The 14,259-nt window shown below is 39.5% G+C and overlaps 1 protein-coding gene across 1 annotated transcript in view; it reads right to left on the minus strand.

Moving 5' to 3' along the window:
• Positions 1 to 6,696: 6,696 nt before the first annotated feature.
• The window catches only part of EGFL6 (EGF like domain multiple 6), a 43,914-nt gene continuing 36,351 nt past the window's right edge, over positions 6,697 to 14,259 (minus strand). Inside the window, exons 9-12 of the mRNA XM_074572890.1 lie at positions 12,162 to 12,242; positions 10,290 to 10,376; positions 8,579 to 8,844; positions 6,697 to 7,338 (exon numbers count right to left, since the gene is read on the minus strand). Of these exons, the coding sequence (XP_074428991.1) occupies positions 7,243 to 7,338; positions 8,579 to 8,844; positions 10,290 to 10,376; positions 12,162 to 12,242 (530 nt within the window). The 3' untranslated portion in view covers positions 6,697 to 7,242. The remainder of the gene's footprint in view (positions 7,339 to 8,578; positions 8,845 to 10,289; positions 10,377 to 12,161; positions 12,243 to 14,259) is intronic.

Genomic DNA, 14,259 nt, shown 5'->3' on the forward strand with positions numbered 1-14,259 from the left:
TTTATAGGTTTGTAAAGCACTGATTTGGCCACAGGATAGTTTTGTATTAAATCTCCATGATAATATGACTGTAAAGACAAAATGAAAGGTGGCAACAGTTCAGAAACTCTTTATTAGCATGGCTGAATAAAATGGATTTGTTCGGAATTGTGGACATTTTCTGGCACTGACTTTAAAGCACGATTTTTATTATTGTGTTTCCTGCCTAGGAAGAATTAGATTGTGTCATCCTTGAAAATCGAGAAAGCCAAGAATGATTAATGATGGCACTGACCGACTGAGGAGAAGGACCCTAGATGGCCTTGTTGTCGGGAAAGGATGTTCCCGGAGTAGCAGAGCAGCAGCAACAAGCAGAGGGACAGGTACTGCAAATAGCAAACTGGTGAAGTTGGAGGTGTGGGAGGCTACTAGGAAAATATCCTCCAGTGGTTCCGAAGACGTCTTTCCAACTGCTTGAATTCCTGTGGGAGCCCAGAGTGGCCAATATATTCATGCCTAATTTGTCATTGGCAGGAGATTTCATGTCTTTGCAATTGTATCTGTCTCCCAAATCCAACAGACAATAGCCAGATGAGGCATCTGTCTCCTGACAGGGGAATATACATCGAAAAACGATTTTTAACTTTGCATGCAGTTTGAGTGGAGGTATACAACTATATCTATTCTGGCATAAAGCCCTCAAAATCATTTCCATCTTTTGTGGGAAGGCAGCTGGGACAGCAGGAAAAGCTACACAATACTTTCAAAATGGTTTGTTTATGTAGTAATTGAATTGATTGATTGAGATACCAAACCTTGTAGTAAGAAGAAACATGAATATGGTGAGGGAGCAGTAAGAACCAGACGCAAGAAAATATCCCTCACCGTGTATCTGCATTTGAGGTTGGCTTTCATATTTCTCCCATGCTCTAATTAGTGACCTGTCTCTCGGGTTCACTTTCGTGTTCTTGGGTTGCCTAATGTCGACTTCCTCCAGTGTTGAGTTATTGGCCAGTAGTGGCCACTACCGAACTTGGTAGTGTCCAGTTTGCTTCAGTGGCAGGATACCATAACAAGATTTGTGCTCTCTTAAGAGAGGTGCTCAGATCTAGCAAATTTTGAAAGAAATATAAAAGGGCCCACAGAAAGAGGGGCCCACAGAAAGAGAGGCCCTCTCAATGGCATTCATTTCATGGTGCAGTGCTGTAGTTCTTTCTGGAGAGCTTTCTTTGGTTTAAGATTTCTTCAGTTTTACGGTTATTTTGTCAATAAGTCTTGAATTTATATTGTTTTTAGAGTTCACAGAAAAAAAACCCAAAATCTCTCTATGATCCAGACTTATGATTCAGTTCATGAAAAGGCTCACTATGGTTCTGCGAGCAAGTAAGGAAAAAAAATTACATAATGGGAGCACTAGTAAGTGAGTCATAATGAAATTAAATGGGCACCAAAGTGTTTTAAACAATCACCTCTTCCTCCATCCTTAATGAGATGTGGAAGCGAAACCTGCACAAATTTCATGTCTATAGACTGTGAAAATCCAAGAATTGGGTTATACCAAGAATACTTTGGTATTCTGACAGATTTTGTTTTCTACCTCCGCTCATGGCATTTGAAGTGTGTTTATTCACACAAAGAAAGAAGTCTTGGGTGGCTATTCATTTCGAGGATCACTTTCACGTTTTTAGGCTCTGATCCAGTCTTTAGAGGGGGATAGATCAGGCCCTGAATTTCCTTAGGCCAGCTTTGAACTGCTGCCATTTATGTGTCAACAGATAAAACCTTCATAACCGGGCAATGGATGAGCTTGGCAGTAACGCTGATCACCTCTCTTGTTTATGGATCCTCATGCTGTTTATTTCCATGTGTCCCAGCCACCATGGGTTAAACCCACTCTAGCTAGTTCTTGGGCACTGGGTAGGACACTTATACAACTGCCACCCACCAGCTAGTCTGTGACAGCGAGGGTAGTGCCTTCATGTCTTCATGCACTGCAAAGCCAAAGCTCCTCTTCTTTCCTGTGTGTTGGCACAGTGGCAGCAGTCAGCTTTCGGTTTGACTGTCTTGAACCATGAAGGCAAACTTTGTCACCTTGTTATTCACACTTTCACTGACGTTTTCAATAGTGTGTATAGTTGGGCCATTCTAGAAGTGCCCCCTTGCCTCTAGAGAAGGTGGCTATTTATTTTAATGTTCTGGCAGTTCCAAAGGAGACAAGGAAAATTAGGACTGCCATATGTCTACATCCTGGGAAAGAAAGTGATGTTAATGAGTAGTTCACTGTATGTGCACATGTGGCTTTCTTGAGTACAGGATCTGCTCTTGCACTTTTAAAATCTGCTGTGAATGTTCTTAGTTTAGAATAAAATTAGTGTTTGAGGGAAGAATAGGTTTGGGGGTTTTTTTCTAGAAATATATTGTTCCTGATCACTTTGTGGCATGTATTTCTCAACACGTTTTATCATAATTTTCTATCATTTTAGCGAGTTTGTGACTTCTGTTTTTTATAGTATTATATAATTGTAAGTTGAGTCATGTTTTCAGGTGAGAAGACAAATCCAGATGCAGTACACAAAAATGTCATGTATTAAGCTATCGGCTATAGCAAGAAAACCAATAAACTGCAGTGAGTCAAAACACAGAGATTTAATGTTAAATTGCTATGAGCCTGAAATCAAGGGCCAGATTCTGATTGTCTGCTTTGCCCGCCTAAATCAGATTTACCGGCTCCAACGCAGAGGTGTCCAATTCTGCAAATAGATTTTGGGTATCACAGTTAGCCACCGATTTTCCCTGTACAGCCAGGAGAAAGCAATGGAGCAGGGCAGTCAGCTCTGGAAGAAGATTTATAATGCCCAAATGAGCTACCAACTTTGCTATTGTCTGTATACAGAATGAACAGCAGCAAATTAAACATGCCACCTCCTCAGTGCTACAAAAAATGGAGTTGCTGCATGCGAACTGCCTCCTGGAACTGGTTCCTTCAGAATTTTGGCTTCCAAACTCTACCTGTGAATCGTTTGAGGGAGTGCTGGGAGTTGGGTCTTGAGAAAGCATGTCTGTGGAGCTATTCAGTGCTCCTGCACACCATCCAGCTTGTTGGAGAAGCACCATCTTTGTATGGAAGTAAAAAGAATGAAATGCTATTTTAAAGCAAGTTTAGGGAGATGCTATTTCCTTTAACTCAAATATATATTTCTATTGGCATCAAATACACTGATTATTCATAATAAATTGTATTATTCCTGATGATATTTAGCTTTGAAATATTTTTATTTCATTTTAAAATTAATAGAGCACTTCAATTGTGAGATTAAAGATAGCTTTAATCTGAGGACCTAAAAGAATCGCTATTCAAATGTTTCTCAAATCTGTCTCAGGGGTGTATTGGAAATAGGAATTGGTATAATGCATTACACAGATTTTAAGAAATTGAGAGATTTTCAGACAGAGTATTAGGCTATTTCCTAAAAAAAAAAAAAAGGAAAAGGAAAGAACCTTCTAAAACATTCAGTCATGCTTTACTGAATCACTACTAAATACTCCCCAAATAAAAAAATAACAATTGGTGTACTCTGTAATGTGCACTTCCTGAAGAGCTGGAGTTTGGAAGGGGGAAAGTCAGAGAGACTGAATGTCTAACTTTGCTGAAATCAAACTTTAAAGTCAGGTATTTGAGAGGTTAATAAGTATCGAAATAAGAAATTCTTTTCCATTAAAAATATTTTCCTGTGATGAGCTTTTATGTAGCAGTGCACATATGACCAAATAAATTATTATCCACACTTTCTTGTTATTTACCTTTTCATTAATATATTGTCATGAATTTCAATACCTCCAGTACATGCAGGTGTATGACTCTGTCCTAAAATATATAGCAATTACGAAGTAAATATGAGTGGCAATCAGTCATCGAAGGCATCTCACCATTATCTTCAACTTTATGATCCTTAAAAATTGCAGTGGGGAATCCTTATTTCATGTATAAAAATAACATCTAATAGCTTTTCAATTGCAGGCTACAAGATAATCATCTTGTGGGAACGTGCCTCAGCATTTCCATGTATTCAAGGTTGACAAAATGAAATCTCTCTTTTAATTCTTTTGGCAGTTGAAGAAAAGTGATTGAAACCTTTCGTTATACAACCTTCAAGATTAAGTGATCACATCTGTTGAGTAGTTTTTGGAGGATGTAGTATAGATTTGGGTAATTAGCTAGAAGCTCTTTTTTTTCCATTAACTTGTAGGCAGAGTACTGTCTCCAAAGTTTATTATCAGACTTAAGAGCTGTGAATCAAAGTTCAAGCCACTTGATTGTAGCATACCTTTAACATTTTCAAATACTCCCAGTGCAGTTTCCTTGCTGTCTAAAATAATCAAGTAGCTAATGGATTTCACATTTCACAGTAATGGAAAACTGTCAGGAACATTTTGAGGCGTTAATGACTGTGGGCATAATATGCCCTTTAACTGTTTTCATCTGAAGGAGAAACACGTAGCTTTTGCCCTGAGCAGTTGCATCTTTTGAATGAATGTTGCAAACAATACCAGTTAATTTGCTGATGTGCTGACACGGTTTGTATGAATGCCTATACATAATGGATTTATTTTATTGCTTCTGCAGCAGCTATCTTTGAATGCATTCACAACAAAAAAGGTTTCAGTTTTGCTCTTCAGATCTTATTATGCTAGAGTTATTTTTATGATCTGCTGTGATGCAAGCTGTCGTGTATCGGACAATCCATTGCAAACAAATGAGAAACAACTTCTTCTTCTACTGTAGAAAGCCTTATGGCAGCTATTGCAGTCCGTGCTGATCTGTGCAAATCATTTTCTTACCCGTTCCATAAAATGCAAAACCTTTGCTTTTTATTTTGCCTTTTGGGTGGAATGCTACTCCTAAAGTAATTGTCACAGTCAGGATTCATGGTGGGCTACAGTTCAACCAACAACAAATAAATATCGTCATATCTGGCTCCATATCAGACCATGTTCATTGTGTTTACTCTCTATTGTTTGTCTACTGAGCAAATAGTCTTTAGACATTATGCCTTCCCACAGGCAGTATTTATCTTTCCATGCCAAGTAACTGCACGTGCAAGAAATGCCTAGCTGCATGTTTTTAGGTAGACTCAATTTGCTCCACGTATGTATTTCAAATATATAATTTGCACTGTAATGCTCAATACTGTAACAATTTTTAGGCTTCTTAGGCTTTAGGGGCACTGTGTATGTGTAAGTTATTGCTGCTTGAAGCTAGACACAGAATTCGATTTCAATAAAATTGATCTTTCATTTTCTCAGTCTTCAGTAAGGGTAGTTTGGAGAGTCAGACGAGGAGGACTGGGTCCAGAAAAATACTTGTTTCACTTTTCTGCCTCATTTTGACCAGGTTCTTCAGGCATCCTGAGATCACAGTCCTCCACTACTGAGGGAAATTTCCCTTTGCTTTGCAACTCCCACGGTCTTTGTCTGAGATTAAAGAGAATTTGGTTCTCTCAAGTCCTTATTCTGTAATTGCCTCAGCACCTCCAGAGACACCAGGAAAGAAATTCACGTGTCAAAGGTGAAGTCCACGTACAGTTCTCAGAGCACCTGTTTTGTAACACAGACTAGTTCTAGCGAAGAACACGCACTTCCTGATTACATAGCTATTGTAAACTTTTCAGACATTTTCAGTCTTGCTTACCCTTTCCTGAACTGTGTGCGAAGTGCAAAAATATTGTATTTCAACAAGAAATGTCTCAAGCATCCCTGACTAGTTGCAATTCAAGGTGTTTGAACTGTTGGAGTTGTATTTTTTTAAAAAGCTTAGATTCGTATAGGCTGAATTCTTCAGAGTTCTTTAGTATTTCTCTATAAAATTCTATTCAGTTGTTTTGAATGTCCCTTTCTTCATACAAGAAACAAAATCAAGAGCATCACTAATAATAAACAGTGAGCAGTCAACCTAGAAGGGGATACACAGAGCTAACCACGAGGAAAATGCATGCATGCACGTTTAACGGAGCACTGCCTGAACTAGGCCTTCTCCATGGGCATCTCTGTCCTCTTGGGATTCAGACCACCTACTTTCAGAAGAGATCACAAGACAGAAGATGGTTTTGTCCTCCACAGCATTGTCATTCAACTTCTTCTAAGAAGAGGTGGAACCTGGGTTCTAGGCCCTCCTCAAATGTGTACATGCACATGTACATGTGCCTGTACATGTAAGTGTATGTATACGTGTACATGTGTGTGTTCATGGGAAAGCGTGGTGGGGGTGGCAGGCCAGCAGCTCCTGGTTTGTGGGAGAGGTTCTTCTCACCTCCCTGCTGCTGGCGATGGCAGATAGTCTCCATCCCTTTTGCTGAAATTTGAAGGGACATGAAGGGACTTGCAGCAGAGGGGTTTTTTTCAGTTGTGTAAGAAGGAGCATTATCGTGTGGGCACTAGGCTATACTGTCTACTGGAAAATGAAAACTATTCCTTCATACCTCTGTGGGGTAAAGTATGCCTACAATCCAACAGGAACCAGTTTTTCCCTGAAGGTCAGTACATAGTGTGAATTTTTTAAAGTGCTAATAATGGGTCGTTCTTTTTGTTCTTTTTTTTCAGTGCCAGTTGGTAACATCATCTGTTAAAGATGAACACTACACGCTTACAAAACTATAAAGGGATCATTTCTAAATACTGATTTGTGTGACTCAAAGACATTGATGACAAACAAGGTATTTTACATTCTTTATTAGTAATGAAAATATTCCTCAAAGACATGACTCCACTTGCAATTTGCATAGCTCCGTCAAGAAGGAAATAAAGCTCCTCTCTTTTCTCTTACTTGTTGAATAGATTGAATATCTACAAACTAAGTAGGAAGTTAAAATTATGTCACCAGAAGTAGTAACATCCTCTTAAATACTGCTCGATGTCCTTGTGAAGTAGAAAAAATGAAATAGAAGACTTAAGAATAGTCTTGAAAAGGACTTTAAGGAATAAAAGCTTGTAAAATTTGTAAAAAAGCTAGACAAATAATACTTTAGAAACCCTGACCTTGAGTGATAAAATACAGTAGTGCTACACTCAAAGCGTGTATTAGAATAAGTCATTAAAAAAGTGTACTCTGCTTCTTGCACGTCAGTTTTTCTGTTTGCATTGCTGCGTTAAGTTCAAGGCACAGTTTTTATGTTTTTGGTTTTTATAAAGAAAATTATACAAAAATACGCTACTAGTAAGGCAAATATTAAAAATAGGATTAAATCCAGTATACTCCAATAGCCATTATCAGGTGTCTTCTGGGCATAGGCCAGAAATTAGTATAACATTGTCCACTCCAATTTCTCCAGTTTTGCCCTTCCCACGTTCTGATTCAAAAGTGACCTGTCATAAGAAAAGAGAGGTATTGTCAAAATGTCATTTATCCAACCATTTAGCAACTTGTAATGTTAATTAATAATAATGCTATATTTGAGAAATGTTTTACCACAATACAGGACTTAATGACTTAAATCCTTGCAGTTCTTAGATTTTCTGTGTATTATTTGAACTAGACTGATAATCTTCTGCGGATTTACAATACCGAATGGATTCCTTTAATAAGATTACTTATTTCCATTGTACAGAGAAAATGCAAATTGAGTGAAATCCTCTTATAATAATGTAGTTTTACCACAGTATGGGATGCTAGCGCACTCCTTTTCTTGAAGGCATTACAGCTCTTTGTTTTCAATCTATTTTGATCCTTAGTTTTGAGAGATATATATACTTTATATATACTACATATATAGTCTATATACTATATATTTTTTTTTATATATATAGTATGTATATGTATAGTATAGTATGTATATTGTATCTAGAAAGTAGGTTCATTTTTATGAATACGATGGCTGGGGTTTTTATAGTCTGATTTACATTTATGTAAGGGCTTTTCTATATCATTCCAGCAGTGCAAAGAACCTTGAAAAGAGCTTGCATTTCATTTATAATCACAGTATTCAATTATACAGTGGAAGCCTTTACACAGCACTGAAAACGTTCAGCCACATAAAAGAAAACCAGGCCCTAGAACTTCAAGGAGAAACTATCTGAAGCCCTGATTGAGGCAGTTTTCAGACATACATCAGTGCATAGTGTTCCCTGCTGGCTAGCTAGTATGTCTTGCTCCTAGGGTGATTGGCCACCCTTGATTATACATGATGTCTCCCCTTGCACTAATTATCTGGCCTAGTGTGGTTTGAGAGCATCCTCTTCTATGAAAAAGGGATAATTTTCATTTTTCCAACAACATATGTTTGCTGGAAATATGTTTCTCTTGCATGAGATATTAAAGAGAGATTTTCATTGTTTGTGTTAATTTATGATCTGATGCAGTTTTTACAAAATGACGGTATTACTGGCATCAGTGTTCTAACCAACTGGGGTAATTCAGTTCTGAAATTACAACCGGATAGTAACTTTTCTGCCTCCTAAAATCTGTGCTTCTGTTTCCCATTTCAGATAAGCCTTTCAATTGCCAGTAAGCGATGCCTATAAAACAGTTGGTGGAACACTTGAGGATTAGGAAATTAAGCTGTTATGTTGATTATGGTAGTTGGCTTATAAATCATGTTACACTTACACTGTTGGTTGTTTCAGCCCCCTGAAATATATCTATTTTTCCAGTTCTCCACCTTTCATCTTTTCCTTTGTTCTGCTCCCAGACAGGAGTGGGTTTTTTGTTTGCAAGGAACACTCGAAGTTTCCCCACTCTCTCGCCAGCAAGCCGATAACTGAAAATCAAGCAGTAGCTGCTCTTTGGTTTGAGGTCGGTGAGGAGAAGTTTTAGACGCCCCATATCCTTCTTGTGCCCCACAAAGGCTGGAACTGCCATGTAGTACCCATCACCTTGTAACAAAAAAAAAAGGAAAACACATCTTTAATGGACTTATTTATTAGCAAATTGAATATGTATTTGCTAAGAAAATACGTGGAAGCTGTGTTACTTCAATACTTTAAAGTCAGACTGGAGAAAAGCAGCAGGGAGTGTATTTTACAAGGAATACGCTTGCGCTGCTGGAAGTCAGATCAGTTTACAGAGGAGATGAGTTTGTATTTCATTGGCAATTACAGTCATTCTTCCTTGCACTACCTTTCAAAGGCAAAATCATATCAGTTTTTCAAATGCAACAGCCTGAAAGATGCTGCTGTGCCTCTGAGTTCAGACCATTTCCAGTACTTGAGCTATCTCAATACTTTCTCCACTGTCCCCTGCAGTGATGACAAACTCATAAAGAAACTGACAGTTTATTCCCCAAATCCTGGAGGACCAATGAAATGACAGAGATCCACAAAGTGATAAAGGGCTAAACCATCTGAGCCCATAAATAAAGTCATAATCAGCAGATATAAGTTTGGGGAGGTTAAGGTCCGGGTCAAGTCTTCCTGGAAGTGACAGGACAGAGAAGGGACTTGGGGAAAAGGAAATATATACAGCAGGAGCAGAAGGGATACTGAAGAAAGACTGGGATGGAAAGACCGTGAGGGAAGATGGAGGCTACGTGTGTGTAGGAACTGGAGCAGGTCGCCTGTAGGATCTGCAGGATCCACTGGTCCCTACTGCACTAAGTTCTGCAACGGTTCCTGTGTCACAGGGGAAGAGACATCCTTTCAAACAAGTTTCTTCAGCCCCACCTTTTTATATACACCAGCACAACAGTCACACATTGCACTCGCAGAGCTCTCTCTCAGGTTTTAGCAGGCCTGGCATCGGTACCAGGTCAGGTATCGGTTGTTCTTGAAGAGCCCACTGCCCTTGGCTCATTCTGAGGAATGCCGTCACTCATTTGTCTTGCAGAGTTTGAGATTTCTGAGCAATTATCACAGTGCTGTCTAAGCCATGGATTGCCACATCCATCTACATGGCAGATATGTGGTTAAACGCCCTACCGGTCTTGGAGAGACACAATGCGTAACTAATAAGGTTTCCATTGGCTTGTACCTTGCAATTCTGAACAGTTATATTCTAATCCTTTTTCTCATATTTTGATACATTTGTGTTGAAATATGTTGCTGATAACCATTTGCCACTGGATATTTCAAAGAAACAATTACCACTCCCAGAATTCTCTGCCTCCTTTTTTCTTTTATAAAGATAACCCACTGGAGGTGTCCCTGCCCATGGCAGGGGGGTTGGAATGAGATGATATTTAGGCCCCTTCCAACTCTAACTATTCTATGATTCTATGATAGGAAAGCTAATTCTTGATTCCGTTTTCCCCTCCATCCCCCCTTTTTTTGGAGGGGGTGAGCCATCAAATCAAAGCATAACTAGACGACAAATATTTAAATACCTCTATCTCGATCAGCAGGATTCCAGTCAAAGTCATCATCAGCATCTTGTTTCCAGTCGCAGACCCCTCGACTGAAGCTGCAATCAACTGCAAAAAAAACTGGCAATGGAGACTTGGAGATAAGAGGAGCACTATATCATAAGTACTGATAAAAATAATTTGCTCTTTATTCACCCAGTTATGAATTCATAGGTCATTCTAAAATTATCTACAATCAGAGTTCACATAGTGATGACCTACATTAAATTGAAGAGAGAAAATATTAGAATTTATGTGGTAGTTCTTTCTTTAACTCACAGGAAAATCTGTTGTGTCTTTTTACTGCCAGTCTCCCATCTGCACATGAGTTTATATGCTGTGACTCCTGTCCACTGAGTGCCTGCTGATCGCCACATATAGTTGGAGGTGTTAGTTTTGAACTCTTGCATGATAAATGGTTTGGGATCTGCCAACTTTAGAGCTTTCCTCCCTCCATTTGTTATACTGCTGTAGTTGTAATCAGCCAAGATGCTCGAGCTCCAGTTCTATCCATTGAAAGAGAAAAGCTGGCCTCCCATGAGAGGAATCCTTTATGCCAGCACCTGATACTCATCCTCCGTGGAGCTGGGAATAGCCCAAATCAGTTGACCTTTAGAGCACACTGAAAAAGGGTGCCACCCAGAGCACACCACAGCCTTCGTGACTGCGCAGATGAAAAGCATTACATACACAGAGAAAGAAACACTGTGCAAGGCAAGCATGACAGATCAGATTAAGAATAATATATCAGCCGTTTGACTTTCCTCAGAAAGAGGCATCCTTCTTGTTCTTTTCATGTATTTTATCATGAGACAGAGAAGTGCAGTACATGGCATTTAGAGAACTTTACTGTATAAATCCGTTGTTTCTGAGAGTACTGCATTTGAATTGGAAGAAACCCAGTATCTTACCCTTTGTGTCAGACAGCATATCAGTCTATTTTGTTGGGTTTTTTAAATTTTCTTTAAGATTTGGAAGCATTTGTGGATTGTTTTTGGGTGAAACCCACCTTGTCCTAAAAATAATCTCAGCTACAGCCAATCACAGCCTTTCAGCCCCTGCCCACTTGTCTGGTAACTCCCCAGGAGGATGCTGCTGCCCTGTAAACACATCAGCTCCATACGATCTTTCAATCCCCCCTTTTGGATTCTGCTTTTTTTCTGTGGCTCTCGTAAGCAGGTCTTTATAGTCAGCTTTGTGATTCTGTCCATCACAGGGAAACTGTTTCCCACCAGGAGAGAGGGGGAGAGTGCCCTTTGATCAGCTTTTATACTCTGCTTTGACCAGACCTACACTGCAGTCTGTTGTGGTTCCCAAGAGGCAGTGAAGTTTTCTGTTTGAAAATGCATGAAGCGGTTTCCTAAGGCATGGCAGAAGCCTAAGTTGTTTGTGTACCTAAATTGGCAGGTCTTGGACCTTGTATGCTCCCCTGACTGATTTTACAACAATTTTTTAATGTGAGAAAGAACAGGTAGTATCATCTTACTCTGATATCCACAAGACTTACTGATGAATTGTGAACCATCATAAATTCATAGCCAGGCTATTTAAGATGCAGGGTAAATATTTATTCAGTCTTGTTCAGGGGAGACTTCTATTGACTTCTGACAGAGGACCAGGAGAAAAACCAAGAGAACATGGCTAAAGGACATTGTTAAAGTATGTTTTGAAAAGGATACAAAAAAAACTTCTCACATTTGAACTGGCTAAATGGTTTGGCCAGATGCTGCCTCTAATGTGCTCACCGAACCTTTGGTTTATGTTAAAGGCTTTTAAACTGGTTCTGGCTTGGCTGTTGTTATAAAAATACACAATACACAGGAAAATAAATGCTGTAGAATGAAAATAATCTACCTTCTTGCTTTGGTCTTGACACTGGAACTTTCCTCTGTGCCAGGAGAGGTCCGAAGGCAGCTGCTTCTTTCACCTTGGGAACTAGAGAAGACAACTTGTCAAGTGCTGAGTTATCACACGAATAGAAAATGGGACTTTATTCCTTTACACCAGTTGCCATCATTTCTTTAAATAACTCAATGGATGTGTTTTCCGCTCCACCACCAAATTCATGTTCCTAACCCCAGTTAGATACTAACTCTGAATTTTAAAACTTGGTTTAAATTGCTGTTTCGTACAGCACTGTGCCTTCTAAGCCGTGGGCAATGGAGATGCAAGATTCACAAGGTCATAAAACAGTGAACATGATCTTTCTTTGGCGTGGTGATCTGCTTTCTTGCTACAAAAGTTCAACTGAAGTTTTGATTGAAGTACCTGAACTATGCTAGACAGCGAAGACAATGACTCAGTGGCTTGGCAGCACTTTGCCAACCAGCAGCCTCAAAAAATGAGTAATGTCAGAGACTTGGTAAAAGCCATAAACATTGGGGGATTAAGGGCCCACAGCTCTGTATTCAGGTAAGTGATAGGTGGTGCTGCTCTAACAGAAGCCCCAGGAAATTATTTTTCTGAAGCCGTACTCTCTTCTGGGGTACATGTTCTCCTGCAAACCTGATCAGCTCTGCTGTCTGTTGGGAAGGAAGGGTGCAGCAACTGCCCTACCTCTTCCTCACCCTCCCTGCAACAGCTGGCAAGCACAGCCTGATGTTTTGATAGCCAGTGCCGGTGAAAATCCCCAAACAAGTTCCTGTGTAAAAATTGGTTGACGTGTCTTGTGCCAAACTGGACAAGTCGGTACAGCAGCACAGTCAATGAATGTTAGGCGCATTCTCTAAGATACTGGCCTAAAGGAGACAGTTACTCAAGAAGCACTATTTTTCAGCAGCAACCTCAGAGACCAAGGCAAAATCTCTCCTGTCTGATGAGCTACAAAGGTATACAAGCTTGCAAACTCTTATTTACTCTAAGTAATACTGTAAAATAAGTATTTTTAAAGTTCTGTGATTAAGCTTCTTTTGTAATATTTTAAGTGATTAGTAGAGAAGGGCACTCACTAAAAAAATAAAAGATAGTCTCACCTTCTTTGTGCAGAGCCTGTGTAAGTAACTAATCACACATGAGATAAGGGGAAGCTCTGCTTTCACTGGCAGAAGATTCTATCCTTTGCAAACACATATGCAGATGATATCTATGATATATACAGTCACACTTATGAAAACAGGAGGAACTTAAATGTGCCATTTTAGAGGAGGACCCTTTGGATTACTGCATACAGAAGGTGTTAGCGGAAAGCCTGACAGACTGAAGTTCACTTTTCAGCCACGCCATGTGGGCAGCGCTCAGAAAAGCTCAGACTTCCTCAACAGTGACAGATGATAGGAGCTATGGAAATGAAAATTACTTTTCCCTACTCAGCATTATATCATACATGCTATTAGAAAGTTGCAAATGCCAAATGTTTTTAAAGTTATTACTTTCACATGCATGCACATTTGTTCAGAGGGGAGTTTGTTCCCGTGAGTTCCACTGAGCTAGGGCTTTCCATTGAAATACTCCAACATACTCACAGTCGTAAACACATACTCAATTTTAAGAATATACTTACAACCTAATGGAATCCAGAGCCTCCTAGCACCATAAAGACTATGCCATCTACTTAACCTTTCTTCTTCTTCAGAACTGTCAAAAATTGCTCTGTGTGTACACCAGAGAAAACACACACTAACGAAGAGGCCCTGGAGGCACTTCCAGAGGTGCTGAATTGAGCCGAGAAAGGAGACTCATGCGATCTTACGAGCTTTCTGATGAACTGCCAGGAGCGTGTCCTCTCTTGTTGCCCTTGCAGCCTTCCCCTCTCCTAGACCATTGCTTAAATCACCTGGATAATATTCTTACTTAAGGCAAGGATTAATATATCTTTCTCCAAATTAATATATGTCTACATATACACATTTTGGAACAGGCTCATAGAGATTAGGTGTTAAGTTCACTGTCGTGCCATAAACTTGGCCTCATGCTTAGTGAAAGAGGCTCAGGCTGTGAAAACTCTTGCCAAAAT

The sequence above is a fragment of the Larus michahellis genome, chromosome 1 (assembly GCF_964199755.1).
Source record: "Larus michahellis chromosome 1, bLarMic1.1, whole genome shotgun sequence".
NCBI classification, from domain to species: Eukaryota; Metazoa; Chordata; class Aves; order Charadriiformes; family Laridae; genus Larus; species Larus michahellis.